This window comes from Pipistrellus kuhlii, unplaced genomic scaffold, assembly GCF_014108245.1.
Source record: "Pipistrellus kuhlii isolate mPipKuh1 unplaced genomic scaffold, mPipKuh1.p scaffold_m20_p_1, whole genome shotgun sequence".
In the NCBI taxonomy this organism is placed as follows: Eukaryota; Metazoa; Chordata; class Mammalia; order Chiroptera; family Vespertilionidae; genus Pipistrellus; species Pipistrellus kuhlii.
In genome coordinates this window covers 52,723,194-52,741,593 of record NW_023425404.1, presented here as the reverse complement: position 1 = coordinate 52,741,593, position 18,400 = coordinate 52,723,194, and the positions used below count along the sequence as shown (strand labels likewise).

The window sequence follows — 18,400 nt, the reverse complement described above, 5'->3', positions numbered from 1 at the left end:
AAAAACATGAATTTATACTGATATCTCTGATTCGAATCAAACTTAACAAGCTTCATTTTAGTCCTCCCCCCCTTACTTACAACTTCATTTTTCAACAGTGATAAACTGGCTATCATCTACAATGTATTTATTTGTTCAATCCTAATCCTATATAATAAAGAGCTAATATGCAAATGCCATCATGTCATAATGGCTCAGACACTAAACACTAGGGAGAGGCATGGGACCAGCCAGGCTGTGGCCTGGGAGAGGGATAAGCTGCCCACCCCCAGGTCCTGGGCTCCAGTAGCTACGCCTATGGCTGGAAGAGGACAAGCCACCCACCCCACGGACCCGGATGTCTGCAGCTGTGGCCCGGGTCCTAAGTGCCTGCAACTGGCCAGAGGAGGGAATTCTGGGTCCCAGGTGCGGGTGAGGTAGAGGCGGTTAGGGGTGATCAGGCAGGCAGGCAGAGGTGGTTAAGGGCGATCAGCAAGGCAGAGGTGATTAAGGGTGATCAGGCAGACAAGGAGTCCCAGATGTGAGAGGCATTTGGACATCCCCCAAGGGGTACTAGATTTGAAAAGCTGCAGACCAAGCTGAGGAGACCCTCCTTGACCCCCACCTCCATGCACGAATTTCATGAACTGGGCTTCCAGTATATACATAAAGTAGTTTTAAAAGTGCCAACTCATGAGGAGAATCCAAGATGGCGGCATAGGTAACACCTAACTGCAGCCTCACACAACAATTTTTTAAAAAAAATACATTTTATTGATTTTGTACAGAGAAGAAGGGAGAGAGATAGAGAGTTAGAAACATCGATGAGAGAGAGTCATCCATCAGCGGCTTCTTGCACACCCCCTACTGGGGATATGCCCCCAATCAAGGTACATGCCCTTGACCGGAATCGAACCCGGGACCTTTCAGTCCCGAAACCGACGCTCTATCCGCTGAGCAAAACCGGTCCCGGCTCACACAACAATTTCAATAAAATACAACTAAAATACAAAATGGACATTACCCAGAACTACAGGAAAGTCAACTGACTGGAAATTCTACAACGAGAAGGAAAGAGAAAACCAGAAGGAAGAGCGGAGGAGCTGTAAAAGCCTAAGGCACGGAGACACGCGGCGCGCGTGGTAAGAAAGGAGCCAGAGAGGAGGGGCGGCTGAGTGCCTGGCTGGTGTTCCATAGCGGGAAGGAGATAAAAGCTCCGGACTGTATTCAACCCCAGATCCGACAGCACTGAACCCCAGTTCTAGGCCAGACCCTGGGGACCCAGGCTCATACAGCGGGAGCCTGGGCTGTTAGGCAGAATCTCAGGGGAGTGGCGAAAGGCAGAGCCCCCGGAGGCACATACATTATGCGCAGAGGATGGACCGTTGACCCTGCTGCTAGATTGCCCTAGTGGGAAGGAGACAAAAGCTCTGGACTGTGCTGAGCCCCAGTTCCGACTGCACTGAACCCCAGTTCTAGGCCAGACCCTGGGGACCCTGGCTCATCCATAGGGAGCTGGGCTGTAAGGAGGAAACCCAGGGGAGCGGCGAAAGAAGTCCCGGAGGCGCGCACATTGTGCGAAGAGAACGGGCGGTTGACTGTGCCGCTGGATTGCCCTAGCAGGAAGGAGACAAAAGCTCCAGACTGCTCTGAACCCCACTTCCAACTGAACTGAACCCCAGTTCCAGGCTCATTGGGGAGAGCCTAGACTGTTTGGTAGCAGGCGAAACTCGAGGGCACCTTTCTCTCAGAGGTGCTTGTAACGAGTACTGAAGGACCCTGAGGAATACTGAGACTCAGGAGCCTCATACGGCGTGGCTGACAGAAGCCAAGTCTGTAGGCTCCACCCTAAAATTCCGCCCCATCCAGCTGAACACAGAGACTTTTAAGGCTACCAACTCAGGGAAGCTGCGAAAATGCCGAGACAAGGAAACAGATCACAAACGAAAGAAATGGAGGACAAAAAGCGACTGGATATAGAGTTCAAATCTACGCTTATTAGGTTTTTCAAGAATTTCCTAGAAAAGGTCGATAAGACCTATGAGGATATGAAAAGGGATCAACTAGAAATAATAAGGGATCAACAAGAAATAATAAGGGATCAACAAGAAATAAAGAATACATTGTCTGAAATAAAATATATTATACAGTGTCCTAAAAACAGAATGTAAGATCGCAAGAATCAAGTCAAAGATTTGGAACGTAAAGAGCCAGAAGATACTCCTCCGCAGAAGCAAGAAGACAAGAGAATCCAGAAAGTTGAAGATAATGTAAGAAACCTCTGGGACAACTTCAAACGAACCAATATCAGAATTATGGGGCTCCCAGAAGAAAAGAGAGAGCAAGATATCGAAAACATACTGAAAGAAATAGTGACAGAAAACTTCCCCTACCTGGTGAAAGAATTAGACCTACAAGTCCAGGAAGCGCACAGAACCCCAAACAAAAGGAATCCAAAGAGGACCACACCAAGACACCTCATAATTAAAATTCCAAGAGCAAAAGACAAAGAGAGAATATTAAAAGAAGCAAGAGAAAAGAAGGTAGTTACCTATAAAGGAGCACCTATACGATTGTCAGCTGACTTCTCAACAGAAACCATGCAGGCCAGACGGGAATGGCAAGAAATATTCAAGGTGATGAATAGTAAGAACCTACAGCCAAAAATAATCTACCCAGCAAAGCTATCACTCAGAATCGAAGGCCAGATAAAGAGCTTCACTAATAAAAAAAAGCTAAAAGAGTTCATCACCACCAAACCAGAATTATATGAATTGCTGAAGGGGGTTCTTTCGGAAGAGAAAGAAAATAAAGATAAAAATTATGAAAAACAAATACATAACTATCAACAAGTGAACCTAAAAACCAAGGGAATTAAAATACCTGATGAACAATATTAACTGTTGAATATAATAGAATCAGAGGTATGGAAGGGGAGTGGACTGATGATTCTCAGGGAAAAGAGGAGTGAGGGGTGTGGGAAGAGACTAAACAAACTGTGCACCTATGGATGAGGACAATGGGGGTTGGGGAAAGGGCAGAGGGTGGAGTAAGAACCTGGTGGAAGGGGGGGAAAATGAGGAACTTTTGTAATAATATGAACAATAAAGGTTTATTTAAAAAAAATAATTTAAAAAATAAAAAATAAAAGTGCCAACTCATTTTCCTGAGAAACACTTTTACTTTGTAAATTATGGCATTTAGGTATTGCTCTTTTGATCTTTAGCTTTACATGTTCAGTCAAAATTCTGTTCTGTTATTTAGGAGTTTTTAAATTCCCTAGTTACTACAACTTAAGCATAGTACTCACCCTATGTAATAAAAGGCTAATATGCAAATTGACTGAACGGCAGAACAACTGGTCACAATAACACGCACTGACTACCTAGGGGCAGATGCTCAACACAGGAACTGCCCCCTGGTGGTCAGTTCGCTCCCACAGGGGGAGCACCTCTCAGCCAGAAGCTGGGCTCATGGCTGGCGAGTGCAGTGGTGGTGGTGGCAGCACTAAGCCATTGGTCGGACCATCCCCTGAGGGCTCCCTGGCTGTGAGAGGGTGCAGGCCGGACTGAGGGACACCCTTCCCCCCCGCCCCAGCCACCCCTCACCTCCCAACCCTGTGCACGATTTTCGTGCTCCGGGCCTCCAGTTTCTAATACAATGAATTCATTTGTTCCTTTTTATACATATACATCTTTCTTTGCCTACATTCTGCACAAATCAGTAGATATTTGTGTTTTCCATGTTACCTTTTTCTTATATGGAAGGTAAATGTTCTAAATGCTTGTTTGTGTTCTGCTTTTTTTCACTTTACAGTATGTCCTAGAAATTATTCATATCAATTCAGAGAAGTCATTCTCATTCCTATCATTTAACAACAGCATAATAATCCACTGTGTAGATCTACCAGTGTTTAATTCAAGCCCCACATATGGACATTTAGGTTGTTTCTTTACTATGCAATTACAAATAATTCTGCCAACAAATAACCTTGCTTACAAGTTTTTGCACTGTTGAAAGTTTAGTTTCAGGATAGATTCCTAAGAAATGGAAGCGCTGGGTTAAAACATAAGTAGTTAAATCTGCTAACTTTACCTCCAGAACAGTTTTCTCTAATTTGCATTCCTAGCAGCCATGTATGAGTGCCTATTTCCCCACAGCCTTCTTAACAGAATGTGTCGTCATATTTTTAAATTTTTGCCTGTATTATATGTGTCATTTTAATTTGTATTACTCCAATTAAGAGAGACTTACTGAAATTTTTACTATGTTTGAGGGCCATTTAAAAAAAAAAAAAGTTTTGCTGAAACGGGTTTGGGTCAGTGGTAGAGCGTTGGTCTGCGGACTGAAAGGTCCCAGGTTCGATTCCGGTCAGGGGCATGTACGTTGGTTTTAAAAACATTAAAAAAAAAAAAAAAAAAAAAAAGTTTTTACTTATTTTCAGAGAGAGGAAAGAAGATGGAGTGAGAAAGAGAGAGATTAATTAGTTGCTTCCCATATGCACCCCCCTACTAAGAATTGAGCCTGCAATTTGTGCGTGTACCCTGATCAGGAATCAAACCCATGACCTTGTTGTGTAGGTTGGCAATCAACCAACTAAGCCACAGCAGCCAGCTTAAGGCTATTTCTATATCTTTCTTTGTAAATTGTCTATTCATATAATTTTCCCATTTGTCTACTGAATTTGTGGCCCTTTGTCCCTCAAATTTTAATAGTTCTTCATTGTTAGCAATAATTGCCTTTTGACCATGGTATATACAATGCAAATAATCTCTACCAGTTTGCCAATTGTCTTTTTTTTTTAAAATATATTTTATTGATTTTTTACAGAGAGGAAGAGAGAGGGATAGAGAGTTAGAAACATCCATGAGAGAGAGTCATCAATCAGCTGCCTCCTGCACACCCCCCACTGGGGATGTGCAAACAAGTAAGGTACATGCCCTTAACTGGAATCGAACCTTGGACCTTTCAGTCCGCAGGCCGCTGCTCTATCCACTGAGTCAAACCGGTTTCAGCCCAATTGTCTTTTGTCAGACAAAAATTTATTCTATGTCGTTAAATTTACCAATATTTTATTTTATTGGTTCTGAATACTAAGCCACAATTAGAATCTCTTTTCTTACATAAAGGTTAAGTACGTAATGCCTGTATTATTAATAGCCATATGTTTATAAATTCTCTAACGAACATCTCCACCATTTTTTTTAATAGAGGACTATTATCACCTATCTACTTGCTGTCAATTTCTATTGCTCTATGTAATAAAACTATGCTCAAGGCCAAGGAGCATCACACAATTATTTGTCTTGTGAATTCTGGTCAAATTCTAGAAAACCAGTGAACTGACGAGAGTATTACTTAGCATTCTTTCAATTTCAACAGATTAGTTTCCTTTTTGAAGTGTGAAAGTATCTAGCTCTCACAGCTCCTCTTTAGACGGCAGGCAGAAAAAATACTCTTGCTACTGCCTGCACTGGAGGCACTCACTCACCTTTGGTAGTTCCTTTTTCACAATGCTGAGCCATACTTTCCTGCGACGAGCATTAAGCTGTTCAATGGATAAGTGCTTCTTCTTGATGCCAGGAGGAGGTGCATCATGAGAGAACTTGGCAAAGACTTTGGTCTGGTGGTGGTGTCGACGAGGGGATTCTTCAGAGGAAAGTTCTTCATCCCTTCGCCTTTTTTTCTTCACTTTTTTTAACTTGGCTACAAAAGAAAGTCTTTCAGAGGTTGCATTTCTTCCCTCCCCCAGGAGACAGCAACAAAACAACCGCATCACTTTAAGAAAATTCAAGGTTCTTTCCTCATTCTACCGGAAACTGGCAATGTTTATTTGTATATCTATTCAGGCCATGAATCTTCCAAGAGGAAGATCTCACTACCTTGGAAAAGAACACTGGATACTCCCTTTGTTTACATGAAAGAGAAACACAAAATAAAACATAAAACTGACTTTCTTTTGAACCCAACAACAGGAAAGAAAATTTAGGAAGTATCGGGGGCTCAAGTAATGGTCAAAAGGAAGAAAACATTTCTACTTGGGTAGCAATAAAAGTAGCTAAAGAGAAACAACAGAGAAAGAAAAAATGCATTAACTGATATGATGCTAAGACTTGTGAAGAGAAAATTATACAAGGAACAGAAACCTAATTAGAGGGGGAGGGTGTGAAGAATGAGAAAACAGAGATAGCCGAAACCAATTGGCTCAGTGGATATAGAGCGTCGGACTGCGGACTGAAAAGTCCCAGGTTCGATTCCGGTCAAGGGCATGTACCTTGGTTGCGGGCACATCCCCGGTGGGGGTGTGCAAGAGGCAGCTGGTTGATGTCTCTCTCTCTCATCGATGTTTCTAACTCTCTGTCTCTCTCTCTGCCTCTCTGTAAAAAATCAATAAAATATATATTAAAAAAAAAAAAAACAAACAGAGATAAATAAGGAGGATGTGGGAGAAAGAAGAGAAAAAGGCTGAAAAGAATCTTTCTGAGTAGAGCTGATACCTTCAAGGAAAATAAAATCTGTCTTTACAGATAATTTAACATCCCCTTCCTATTACCTTCCTGATTTCCAGCTGCTGAGAGCTCAGTAAGATAGGAAAGGACATTTCCTGACAAACATGCAAAAATGCATCAGGAGGCCATACAACATCCTGAAACAAAGAATGAGTTAATGTGGAAGGCAGGCCAATACGCTCACCTTTAAGTTTCTTTTCCTCCTTAAATTTCTTTTTTTTAGGTCCAAGTAGGTGACGTTGTTGCTCATAGAAAGGGTCATATGTGGAGAGCAGGCCTGCGCTGTAGTACTGGTATTGCTGCAACTAAAGCAAAGACAGAGATCCTTAGAAAGGCCTACCTATGTTCTACAGCACAGTCTTCAAGTCATCTTTACTATGGAGAGCTGAGCCAGAGAAAAACTCTACCTCCTAAATATAGTATTTTTTCCCATAAAGAGACCAATAAAGATTTAGTACATCAAAGTGAATTATTTTCTAAACTTCAAATCAAAATGGATTCATCGGCCAAGGACATGCAAGTTGCTGGAAATAATTTCAGAGATGAAAGCTTTTTAGGCTTGAGTCTCCACCAGAATATTTACTTAGACCTGACACATACAAGGTAGATCAAAAGTAGGTTTGCATTTGTTCATATGAAAAATAAAGCAATTATCTATATATATAAAAGCCTAAGCAACTGTCCAACTGTTCAAACATCTGACTGGTAACTATGACATGCAATAACCACCAGGGGGCAGATGCTCCAACCAGTAGCTATGATGTGCATTTACCACCAGGGGGCAGACGCTCAATGCAGAAGCTGTTGAGCTGTGGTGACTTGGCAGCTAAAGACACATCAGAACCAGAGAGGAGGTAGCCCAATTCTGGAGTGTGTCACCGCAGAAATGCCCTCTTGCAATCTAAGACCCCTCAGGGGATATCAGAGAACCAGGTTCAGCCTGATCCCCACAGGTCAGGCAGAGGGATCCCACAGGTGCACAAATCTGTGCACAAATCTGTGCACCAGGCCTCTCTAGTTAATAAATAATAATACAAGAATAAATTGTGAATGGTTATTTTATATGATGTCATGAAATTAGTTCTAATAAATCATTCTATCACGTGAAAAAAAATAATTGTGCTTTTCCTATATATAACTGTAAACCTACTTTTGCCCTACCTTGTATTTGAGGCAAGCAATTCTTTGCAGAAAGATCTCCTCTTGGAATTCATCAAGATATAAACCATATTTCTACTACCAATAGATCCTCAATTTTTCAAGGTTTCTGATGCCTTCTATTCTAGCTTTTAGTCTTATATTTGGTTTGAACAGTCACCAGCCATTCCAATTCTTCAATATTTCAATTCTTTTCTACAGAGAGTCTGACAATATTATGAATAGTGCCTATGTTGCCAGAATTATAACATACAAATAATTCCTTTGCTTTCCAGGGAGTAGTTAATACTTTCAAACATTTCATTTAAATTGACCCCCAAAGCTCACATTAATTCCATCACAATTATTACTAATGGATAAATATGAATTAAAATATGTAGTCCAATGTCAAATCTCTTTTCCTGGATTGTGGCCAAATGAGTTTTCCAAGAAATGAAAATAGAATAGAAGAGTGACATGGAAAACTATTACAAGGTCACCTGTCAAAGGTCAAAATTAAATGAACATTCATCAAGCTATATACTTAAAACCTATGAATATTTCCATATGTATGTTTTATTTCAATTCAAAAAAACACAAATAGCCCTACATGGTTTGGCTCCGTGGATAGAGTGTAAGCCTGCACATTGAATGTTCATAGGTTCAATCTTGGTCAAGGGCACATGCCAGGGTTGTGGGCTCCATCCACAGTGGGGGCATACAGGAGGCAGCCGATCAATGGTTCTCTCTCATCACTGATGTTTCCATCTCTCTCCCTCTCCCTTCCTCTCTGAAATCAATAAAAATGAATTTAATATAATAAACAACCACAAATATTTCAAGTACCAAGTGCATTAACATTGTACCTTAAGGAGGAACTCTTCATCCTAATCAAAACAGTCAAATATCTTATCATTTATCACTTCTACAGGCTTATTGCCTTTAGCATATCATCTAAAGTTTTCTGAACTAACTCTGGACCTTAACTAACTGATGTAAAGTTTTTTGATATTCAAATATGCTACTACCCATTATGTACAAAGTGTTACACTTCTGTCAAAAATCAGAAGGCTTTGCCTGGTTAGCATAGCTCAGTGGTTGAGCATTGACCTTTGAATCAGGAGGTCACAATTCAATTCCCAGTCAGGACACATGCCTGGGTTACAGGCTCAAACCCAGTATGGGGCATGCAAGAGGCAGTCAATGATTCTCTCTCATCATTGATGTTTCTCTGTTTCTCTCTCTCTCTCTTTTCTTCCTCTCTAAAATCAATAAAAATATGTTTAAAAAACAAAACTGTATCAATCTAATGTTAGTATATGAAAATAGTTTTTTTCAAGAGGAACACTTCCAAAGAGCAAATGTATTTAAAACAAACACACAAACAAACAAATACCCAATAAATTCAAAATGGTATAGCCACTTTGGAAAATAACCTGGCAGTTCCTTAAAAGGGTAAACATAAATTACCATATGACCCAGTGATTCCTAGATATATACCCTAGAGCACATGTGTCAAACACAAGGCCCGCGGGCCAAATCCGTCCCGCCAGGCCTTGCAATGTGGCCCGCACCGCGCTGTCATCACTGCACTCCGCTGCGTTTCCATCGCAATGACAGTTTATGACTGTTCAGTAAACCATTCGGCCCGTGATTTAGGCTGGATTTTAGATTTTGGCCCCTTCTCTGATTGAGTTCGACACCCCTACCCTAGAGAAATGAAAATACATGTCCATACCAAAAACTTGAACTCAAATGTTCATGGCAGGTCTACTCATAACAGCTTAAAGTGGAACAACTCACTATTCATAGGTATGATTCATGATAGCCAAAAAGTATTAAAAAAAAATCCAGTTAGTTCATCAACTGATGCAAATAAAATACAGTATGTTCATACAATGGAATATTTGCAATAAAAAGAAGCAAAGTATGGATTTATGCTACAGCATAAAATTTGAAAACATTATGCTAAGTGAGAGAAGCTGAATACAAAGGACACATGTTTTCCACTTGTATGAAATATCTAGAATACACACATTTATAGAGACAAGTGGTGAACTGATGACTGACTGCCAGGAGCTGAGAGGAATGGAGAGAACAGGGGGAGGGCAGCAGCTAAGGGGAGCAGAGTCATTTCAGAGTGAGAAAATAATCTAAATTAGATAGTGATAATAATTACACAACTCTATGAATATACTAAAAACCACTGAATTGTGTACCTTGTATGAACATAAATTTTTTTGGTGTGTGAAATATATTTCAATAAAGGTATTGTAACCATCACCACCCTATATAATAAAAGCCTAGTATAATAAGTGTCTGACCATTCGTTCAACTGTTCGATCAGTCGCTATGATGTGCACTGAACACCAGGGGGCAGACGCTCCGACCAGTAGGTTAGCTTGCTGGTGGGTCCAGCCGATCGAGACTGGGCAAGACAGGCTGGACACACCTTGGAGCCCTCCTGCAGACCTTCTCTGGCTCAAATTGTGCACTGGTGGGGTCCCTGGCCAGCACAGACAGGCACAGGGAGTATGAGCAGCAGTAGGCATGGATGACAAGAAGGAGACATACTGGCTGTGGAAGATTTGCAAGGCAATGATGCAGCTGTGCCTGCCCGAGGCTACCTGGTGATTCAGGATGAGCTGAACCAGACACTAGGAGTTCAAGGCCCAGTTTGGGGACAAGCCAAGTGAAGGATGGCCAGAGCGCACAAACCTGACACTGCTAGTGGCCCACAATGAAGACCCCAATGACCAGATGTTTGTCTTTTTCCCAGAGGAGCCCAAGGTAGGAATCAAGACCACCAAGGTGTACTGCCAACGCGTGCAGGAGGAAAACATCGCCCAGTCCTCACTGTGGTGCAGCAGGGCAGGACACCCTCCGCCAAGCAGTTCCTGGTCGACATGGCTCCCAAGTACATCCTGGGACAGTTTCTGCAGCAGGAGCTGCTCATCAGCATCCAGAGCACAAGCTGGTCCCAGAGCATGTCAACATGACCAAGGAGGAGATGACAGATCTGCTGGACAGATATAAACTCCAAGAAAACCAGCTGCCCAGGTTCCAGGCTGAAGACCCTGTGGTGCACTACTCTGAGATAAAGCAAGGGCAGGTAGTGAAGTTCATCTGGACAAGCAAAACAGCAGGCAGAGTCATCACCTACCGGCTGGTACAGTAGCCATCCTACCACCCAGCAGACTCTGGGAGCAGCAAATGGACTGTAGCCACCTAACCCAGGCAACTGAACTGCTGGCGGTTTCCCCTGCTGTGATCTGCTCAACCCTGAAAATCTACCTGCGGCTCCTCTGGAGCCCAAGGCAGGCTGCGTGCTTGCCTTCCCTGGGCCAAAGGTCCCTGTGGCCTTACACTGACACTGAGCCCCACCTGGGATCCTGTGTAGTGGTTCCTCAAGAGGACAGGATGCTAAGTAGAGGCCAGTGAGCCAACCAGCAACCAAGACAGTCCTAGGTTCTTTCCCATCCCCCACAGCACTCCAAGCTGGATCCCCACAAATGGGACCTGGGTCTGAGTCTTCGGGTAAGCCCCCACTTCCAGCTTCCATTCTCCATGCTCCTCTCATAGTGGCCCTATCCTTGACAGGCTGTGTACTCTGAAGTCAGCAGGCAGGGAGATTAAAACACATCTGGATTTGAGTTGGTATTGAAGCAGAATATTTTTAAATTAAAGGTATTTTGAGTAAAAAAAAAAAAAAATGATGTATCTTCAATGAATATAACCCAGAGGGTAAATAGCCAGTATGAAGGTCTGCAATGTCTCCTGAAACTCTTACCTCCTTGTCTTTACTATATTTATTCTGGTGAAGTTTCTTATATTTGTGCAGCCGCAGCATGTTATGAAGTTCTTCTCTGTTGAGATTGAGTTCTTCCTCCTCCTCTTCTTCTTCCTCTTCTTCCTCTTCTTCATCATTCTCTTCACTCTGAGAATCTGCCTCACTGGATTCATCACTTAGCAGAATATTCTGAAAAAGGGAGGAAATGGAACTTCTCTTTGAAACAATTCCTTTTACAATACAATAATTTTTAATTGAATTTATTGGGGTGACATTGGTTAATAAAATTATATAGATTTCAAGTGTACAAATCTGTAATATATCATCTGTATATATTGTACTGTGTGTTCACCACCCCAAGACAATAAAAGCATTTTTTTCCAGATCCCAAAACAATGACAAAAATAGCTGGAGGGCAGTCAGTCCAGTTTCCCTTATACTATTCTTTTCCAATCCAACTGAAAAACAAAAGGATACCCATTAACTCCAGTACACACAAAATAAAGAGCACTAAAACATGGGAAATGCTATAAACGTCAACAAAGCTAGATTTTACTAACTACTTACACTATATATATGATGGTTTAACTAAATGTCAAATACAAAAGCAACACCAAAACAAACAAAAAAAGCTATCTATATATATAAAAGCCTAAGCGACTGGCCAACCAGTAACTATGACAGGCACTGACCACCACAGGGCAGACACTCAATTCAGGAGCTGCAGAGCTGTGGTGACTTTGCAGCTGCAGTTCTCGGGTAACCCAGAACCAGAGAGGAGGGAGCTCAATTCCAGGGTACATCACCCGAGAACCACCCTCTCGTAATCCGGGACCCCTTAGGAGATGTCAGAAAGCCGGTTTCAGCCCTATCCCCACAGGCCAGACCAAGGGACCCCACCAATGCACGTATCCGTGCACCAGGCCTCTAGCCTATTGGCTCCCCACTTCAGGTCTGGCTCCCCACCAGGCCTCCAGCCCATTGCAGAGGTCGTGGGTCTGGCCCTTACAGAAACTTTTCAACTCGATTAGCTAAATGATGAGATGTGCAGGACCTACTGGCTGCGGCCCAGACATCTAAAGCCAATGCTGGCCCACCCACTTAATATCGATTTCCAGTGGAAGCAGTGAATTTTCCCACTACCACTCTCGGCTGGGAAACCGGCTGCGGCTTCCATCCTTCCAGGTGGACAGTAGCACCAGCAGGCAACCTCTAGGGGGAAAAGGAGGCAAAGGAGCAGGTCAAGTGGCAAGGAGGTTCCTACTGCCACAGGACTCCACTTGGGTGGAAGGGCCTGGCCGGGGAAGCCTGACATTGAGCAGGGTCCTGCCCTAGGCTGACTAGATTCCAGATTTAGTAAATCCTGTTTGCTAAATAATTGCATTTTGAAGCTAAATGCCCACAAGTAGTCAGTTACCTTCAAACGTAGGGTAAAGTGAGATGAAATATACGAAGCAGATACAGAAAGAGACATAATATTGGGGAAAGAAAGGAGGGAGCCTGATTCCGGATGCATCAAGAACCAGCCTCTCACAATCCAGGACCCTCGAGGTGGTTACGGCCCCATCCCTGCAGGCCAGGCCAAGGGACCCCACCGGTGCACAAATCCATGCACCAGGCCTCAAGTGGGATATAAAAGAATATAGAAAGCAAGCTGTGATGGCTAATAAAGAAACAATGCCCAAATCCATTCATGAATGAATAAACAAACTGTGGTATTATACAGATCATCAAATATTATTCATCAATAAAAAGGAATAAAGTACTGATATGTGCCACAACATGAAATTTGAAAATGTTATGCTAAGTGAAAGAAGCCAGACACAAAAGGCAACACATTATATGATTCTGTTTATATAAAATGTCCCGAAGAGGCAAATCCATATAGACAGAAAACGGATTAGTGGTTGCCTGAGGCTGAGAGAATGGGGATAAAATGCTAATGAGTATAAAAGTTTGCTGGAAACCAAATCAGTTTCACTGAAAAAGAGATGTTGACAGGAAGCCAGGAAGGCTGGTCAACAACCTTAATTGCTCTAACCTTTAGTTGAGATTATGTTAGCTGAAGCAGAATCTACCTTATTTGTCCTGTGTAAATTTCTGTTATTTCCTGCCCAGGGGCTACATGTAAATTTCTGTTTATGTTGCTTAAGATGTTTTCCCCAAAGCCTCAATAAAAGGGGATGGCAGGGCCAGAGCAAGGGTAGTTCTCCCACTAGAGTTGGACTACCGCCTGGCCCCCCATATCGCCAAATTGAATTTCTTCAAGTCTCTTCATTTGTGTGCGGCCCTTCTCCAGAAGCTGAACCCTGAATTGGAACTCTTTCTACGCGGGCCGTGAAAGAGAGTCCCTGTTCGGGCGCCTTCAACGCGGGGCTTCTGGAGGAGAAGGTATTTTTTCGCCTAAGAGCGAAGGAGGAAAAATACACCGAGAAAAGGTGTGGAAGATTCACCAGAAAAAAGGTGTGGAAGATTCACCAGAAAAAAGGTGAGGGAATTTCACCGCACTCAAAGCCCACGGCCAGCTGCAGAGTCGCGAACTGTAAGTAGGGTGGGAACGTCTTTTTTTCAGCCAGGCTAATGGGGAAGAATTAGGTTATAAAGTAAACTTTATTATAGATTTTTGGTTTGTAAACTTAAAGAATGTGGTTTCTTGTTCAAATTAAAATCTTAGTTTGTATTTGGAATTTAAAATCTGTAATAAGAAATGAGACTCCACTGCTGAAACCACGTCTGGTGCGAAGAAATTCAAAGGTGGCAGGAGAGGGCAGAGCCATCTGCTTTCCGAAAATGAGATTACTTAATGCTTTGTTTAAAAGTTATAAAAGAACTTGCAAATTGGGTGTTATCTAGACCAAATTGGGTGATAGTTATTACTTCAGAAAGCAAAAGAGAAAGAAAAAAATTTTGAGATCTGTCTTTATCTTTTAAGCATGAAAAAATGTGTGGCCAGATCTGTTGTTGAACCTTCTCCCAAAGTAAGCTTGATGTGGGGGAAGGGAGAGACCAGGCAATCCTATAAGGAAGACCGCTCTCCCAGTAAGCTAAGGAATGTGGTAACTTGCATTTGAATGGCTATAAACTTCCTCCAACTCCTGTGGCAAAAATTTTTTTTTTGGAAGTTGTCTTAATTATACAAATAAAAAGTAAAGTTTAAATTTGCCTCATAAAAAATCTAGAGGACAGAATGGAAGCTCTTAATTGATTATGTCTTGTATTTTTCTTAGAAATGTAAAGTGTCATTAATCTAGGACATGCAATATATATTTGACTTGCCAGCTTTAAAAGTTCAAAGTGCAAATTAAATTGGGAGAAATTATATAGTGGTAATTAAAATACCTAAAGTATAACTTGTTTTTGAGAAAATAAAAAGTGTGTTTTCTCTAATAATTAGGAATTAAAAATAAGTTGCTTATTATTGGTCTAATTAAAAAAGAGGATTAATTCTGTGATCTCAACCAAATATTTTCTATGCAAAAACTAGTCTAAATTTAATTGATATCTTAAGATAATAATAAAATTATAAGTATTATAATATTTAAATCATATATGGATATAGATATTTGTTTGATGGGTTTTTCCATGTTAAAATTTCAAGGCCTTAACAGAGATGATTCTTGGAAAGCTCCAAGGGCCCGGAGAAATACAAGAAATTTATTCTCTTCTTAAATGATTTAAAACAGATTTAATAAACTTAAAATTGCATGGAAAGCCTTATCAAATAAAAATTAATAAATATAAATATTTTAGAAGGATTATAGGCATGTATTGTTACTGGCAAAGGAAAGCAGTTAACTTTCCTGGCGCATGGTAAAGAAGACGTATAGACGCCTGACACCTGAGAATGTCTTTCTTGCCATGTTAGCAGTATTCATCTGTACAGTAATATTACCTGGGACAAATGTGGAAGTGTTTAGAACTTACGTTCCTGACCGTTCATGGGTAAAAGTCCTTATGTGGGCTGATCCCTTGCCTAATGTAGTCACCAATAATACTAAACACCTTGGTCATCCAGGAAGAAAATGGGTGGGGCAAGGAAGTATAATTACACAGGTGTTGCCACCCAGCTTCCCTTTTTGTATGACACAAAATCAAACCAATGTTCCTTTGTGTATAAAATTAAAGAAAGGTTTCTGGCTTGCACCAAAGTAGAGGAATATCACTACTTACTCCTGGGAAAGGTGCAGAGAATGTAACTAAGACCTTGTCTATACAAAAAGAAATTGACAGCCAGTTTGAATTTGAATTGCCATTGGCTTAGAACAAAGAATATCCTTGCACGGTATTATTCTACAATGTCATTATAATTTTTGATATTTTACAACAGCATATTGTACAATTATTCCAAACAAAATTAAAAATCTAATTTTTGAATGTTTGGCAGCAATTCAAAAGGACATGAAAGGATTTAATCCCTTCCACTGTGTGGAGGGCCTCACTGGGAAGGCACTTGAGCATTCTATATTGGCCTTTCTTGCCTTATTTGCAAAGAGGGACCCTCTTGTCACAATCCAGTTGCCCACAGCTGTTGCTTGAGTTTTCGGTTCATGCTGAGGTTAAAGCCTCGTGGTGGCTGGTACCATGGATCCGTCTCGCACAATGGCGTGAGCTGGGACCTCCGTGGAGAAGAAACCTGGGTTCCCCAAGATATGTGATATGTGATCAATGCCGGGGCCCTGCCAGCAGGCGAGGGGATCCCAAGGCAGGTACTGGGCATGGAGGCCATAGGGGCATAGGCTACAAGGAGACAGAACTGAACCTCACATCACCCTGCTTGGCTCTGGAGGATGGCTGGTTAGCCAATGACGGGTAAGATTCCTCACGGGAGGGACAACCTAAGACAGGCACAGCCGCAGAGGGCCATCAGGAGAGGACCTGGGGGCCAACAGAGGCGGGGCACAGATCCTCACCCCCCCAGCGCTGTAGGGGCTTGAACACTCGCCCTTTTGAGGGATGTCTCCTGCCCCATGGCTGCTTCACGCTTCCCATACCCAGCTCAGATTGGGACCCAGGCAACAAACACATTTGGTCCAGCTCAGATTGAGACCCAGCTACAAACAAGAGACTTGGCACCACTCTTATTGAGACCCAAGCAACAGAGAAATGGCTAATTGCGACTGTCCTACATCTAAATCCAGCCTAAATCTACGAGTGCTCAGGGCTTTCTCAGGGATGCATATAATCTTTTCCATTAATATTTACAGAGTAAACTAAAATTGTTGTTAAAGTATTAAATTTGACAGTAAAATAGTCAAGTTTTCAAATTAATTTAAATTGGCTAAATGAAATGAGTTAATATTCAAGAAAATTTAATTGTACAACAGGCTGTTCCTAAAGTATTAACCAAAATTTCTATGGGTAGTCCACTTCATGGTGAATTTGTTTAACATACAATAAACCCTAAAGCAGTCATAGTTTTAGTACAAAAAATTAAAATTTAAAAGTTATCAAAACAGCATTATAAAAATTTTTTTTTTCAAAAGCCTCCTAATAATTAAATAGAAAAAAGGGGGATAGTGGAAAATACCATGTAAGAAAAAATGTCCTGTAAGTAAGTTACATCTAGAAAAATTTTTCTTCTTTTGAAAACCAATTTTCATTTGTAATGATAACAGTAAGATAGCCATGAAAAACACACATAGTACCAAAATAAGTCAAAGAAAAATTGTTTGGGCAAAGAATTAAAAGTATCCCAAGTAAAATTTATAGAAAAGATTCCTTTATTTTGGTCGAGATATGTTTGTATATTTTCAGAAAACAACTCCAAGACCATGTGGATTCCTGCAACAAAGAAGAATTGACAGGAATACTCCAGCCATAAAGACAAGAGGAAAAACAGACCCGAGATGGAAGATGCTGACGACGCCTTGCCATACTAGCAGTCAGCAGATGTGCGTCGCTGCAGGTTGTCCAGGACCAAACCAGAGGTCACACCTGCATTGCCACCATTTTTCCACCATCCGGATACCATTGCTGACATGGACTCAGAACTGTTGGACATTAAAATTTGGACTCAAAAAACTGTGTGACACTGAATCTGGGATTCAAAAACTGTTGGCCCAGAAAGAAATGTACTGCAGACTGATTTCATTTGACTCTCAGCATAGCCATTGTTGCTTATTTCATTTTTTGTTTGTTTATTTCTAGTCTGCATATGTAAAATTTTTAAGGAAAGAAAACGGGGGAGATGCTGGAAACCAAATCAGTTTCACTGAAAAAGAGATGTTGACAGGAAGCCAGGAAGGCTGGTCAACAACCTTAATTGCTCTAACCTTTAGTTGAGATTATGTTAGCTGAAGCAGAATCTACCTTATTTGTCCTGTGTAAGTTTCTGTTATTTCCTGCCCAGGGGCTACATGTAAATTTCTGTTTATGTTGCTTAAGATGTTTTCCCCAAAGCCTCAATAAAAGGGGATGGCAGGGCCAGAGCAAGGGTAGTTCTCCCACTAGAGTTGGACTACCGCCTGGCCCCCCATATCGCCAAATTGAATTTCTTCAAGTCTCTTCATTTGTGTGCGGCCCTTCTCCAGAAGCTGAACCCTGAATTGGAACTCTTTCTACGCGGGCCGTGAAAGAGAGTCCTATAAAAGTTTCTTTTTGGAGTGATGAAAACGTTTGTTATTGCTGAAACCGGTTTGGCTCAGTGGATAGAGCATCGGTCTGTGGACTTAAGGGTCCCAGGTTCGATTCTGGTCAAGGGCATGTACATTGGTTGCGGGCACATCCCTAGTAGGGGTGTGCAGGAGGCAGCTGGTCGATGTTTCTCTCATCGATGTTTCTAACTCTGTCTCTCTTGTGCTCGCTTCGGCAGCACATATATTAACTCTCTGTCTCTCTCCTTTCCTCTCTTTGGAAAATCAATAAAAATATAAAAAATAAAATTTGTTATTAGACAGTGATGACTGATGCACAAAACTTTATAAATATACCAGAAATCACTACATCATACACTTTAAAGGGGTAGATTTTATAGCATGAGTATTTA

At 41.6% G+C, this 18,400-nt stretch overlaps 1 protein-coding gene and 1 pseudogene across 3 annotated transcripts in view; one reads left to right on the top strand and one right to left on the bottom strand.

The window, feature by feature from the left end:
* INO80 (INO80 complex ATPase subunit) overlaps window positions 1-18,400 on the bottom strand; it is a 144,506-nt gene that overhangs the window by 99,389 nt on the left and 26,717 nt on the right. For 2 of the 3 annotated variants that reach the window (XM_036445393.2, XM_036445386.2), the window contains exons 5-7: window positions 11,416-11,604; window positions 6,673-6,793; window positions 5,471-5,685 (exon numbers count right to left, since the gene is read on the bottom strand). In XM_036445393.2, the coding sequence (XP_036301286.1) occupies window positions 5,471-5,685; window positions 6,673-6,793; window positions 11,416-11,604 (525 nt within the window). The remainder of the gene's footprint in view (window positions 1-5,470; window positions 5,686-6,672; window positions 6,794-11,415; window positions 11,605-18,400) is intronic. The other variant, XM_036445403.2, reaches the window with a different exon arrangement.
* LOC118723412 lies at window positions 10,151-11,338 on the top strand (annotated as a pseudogene).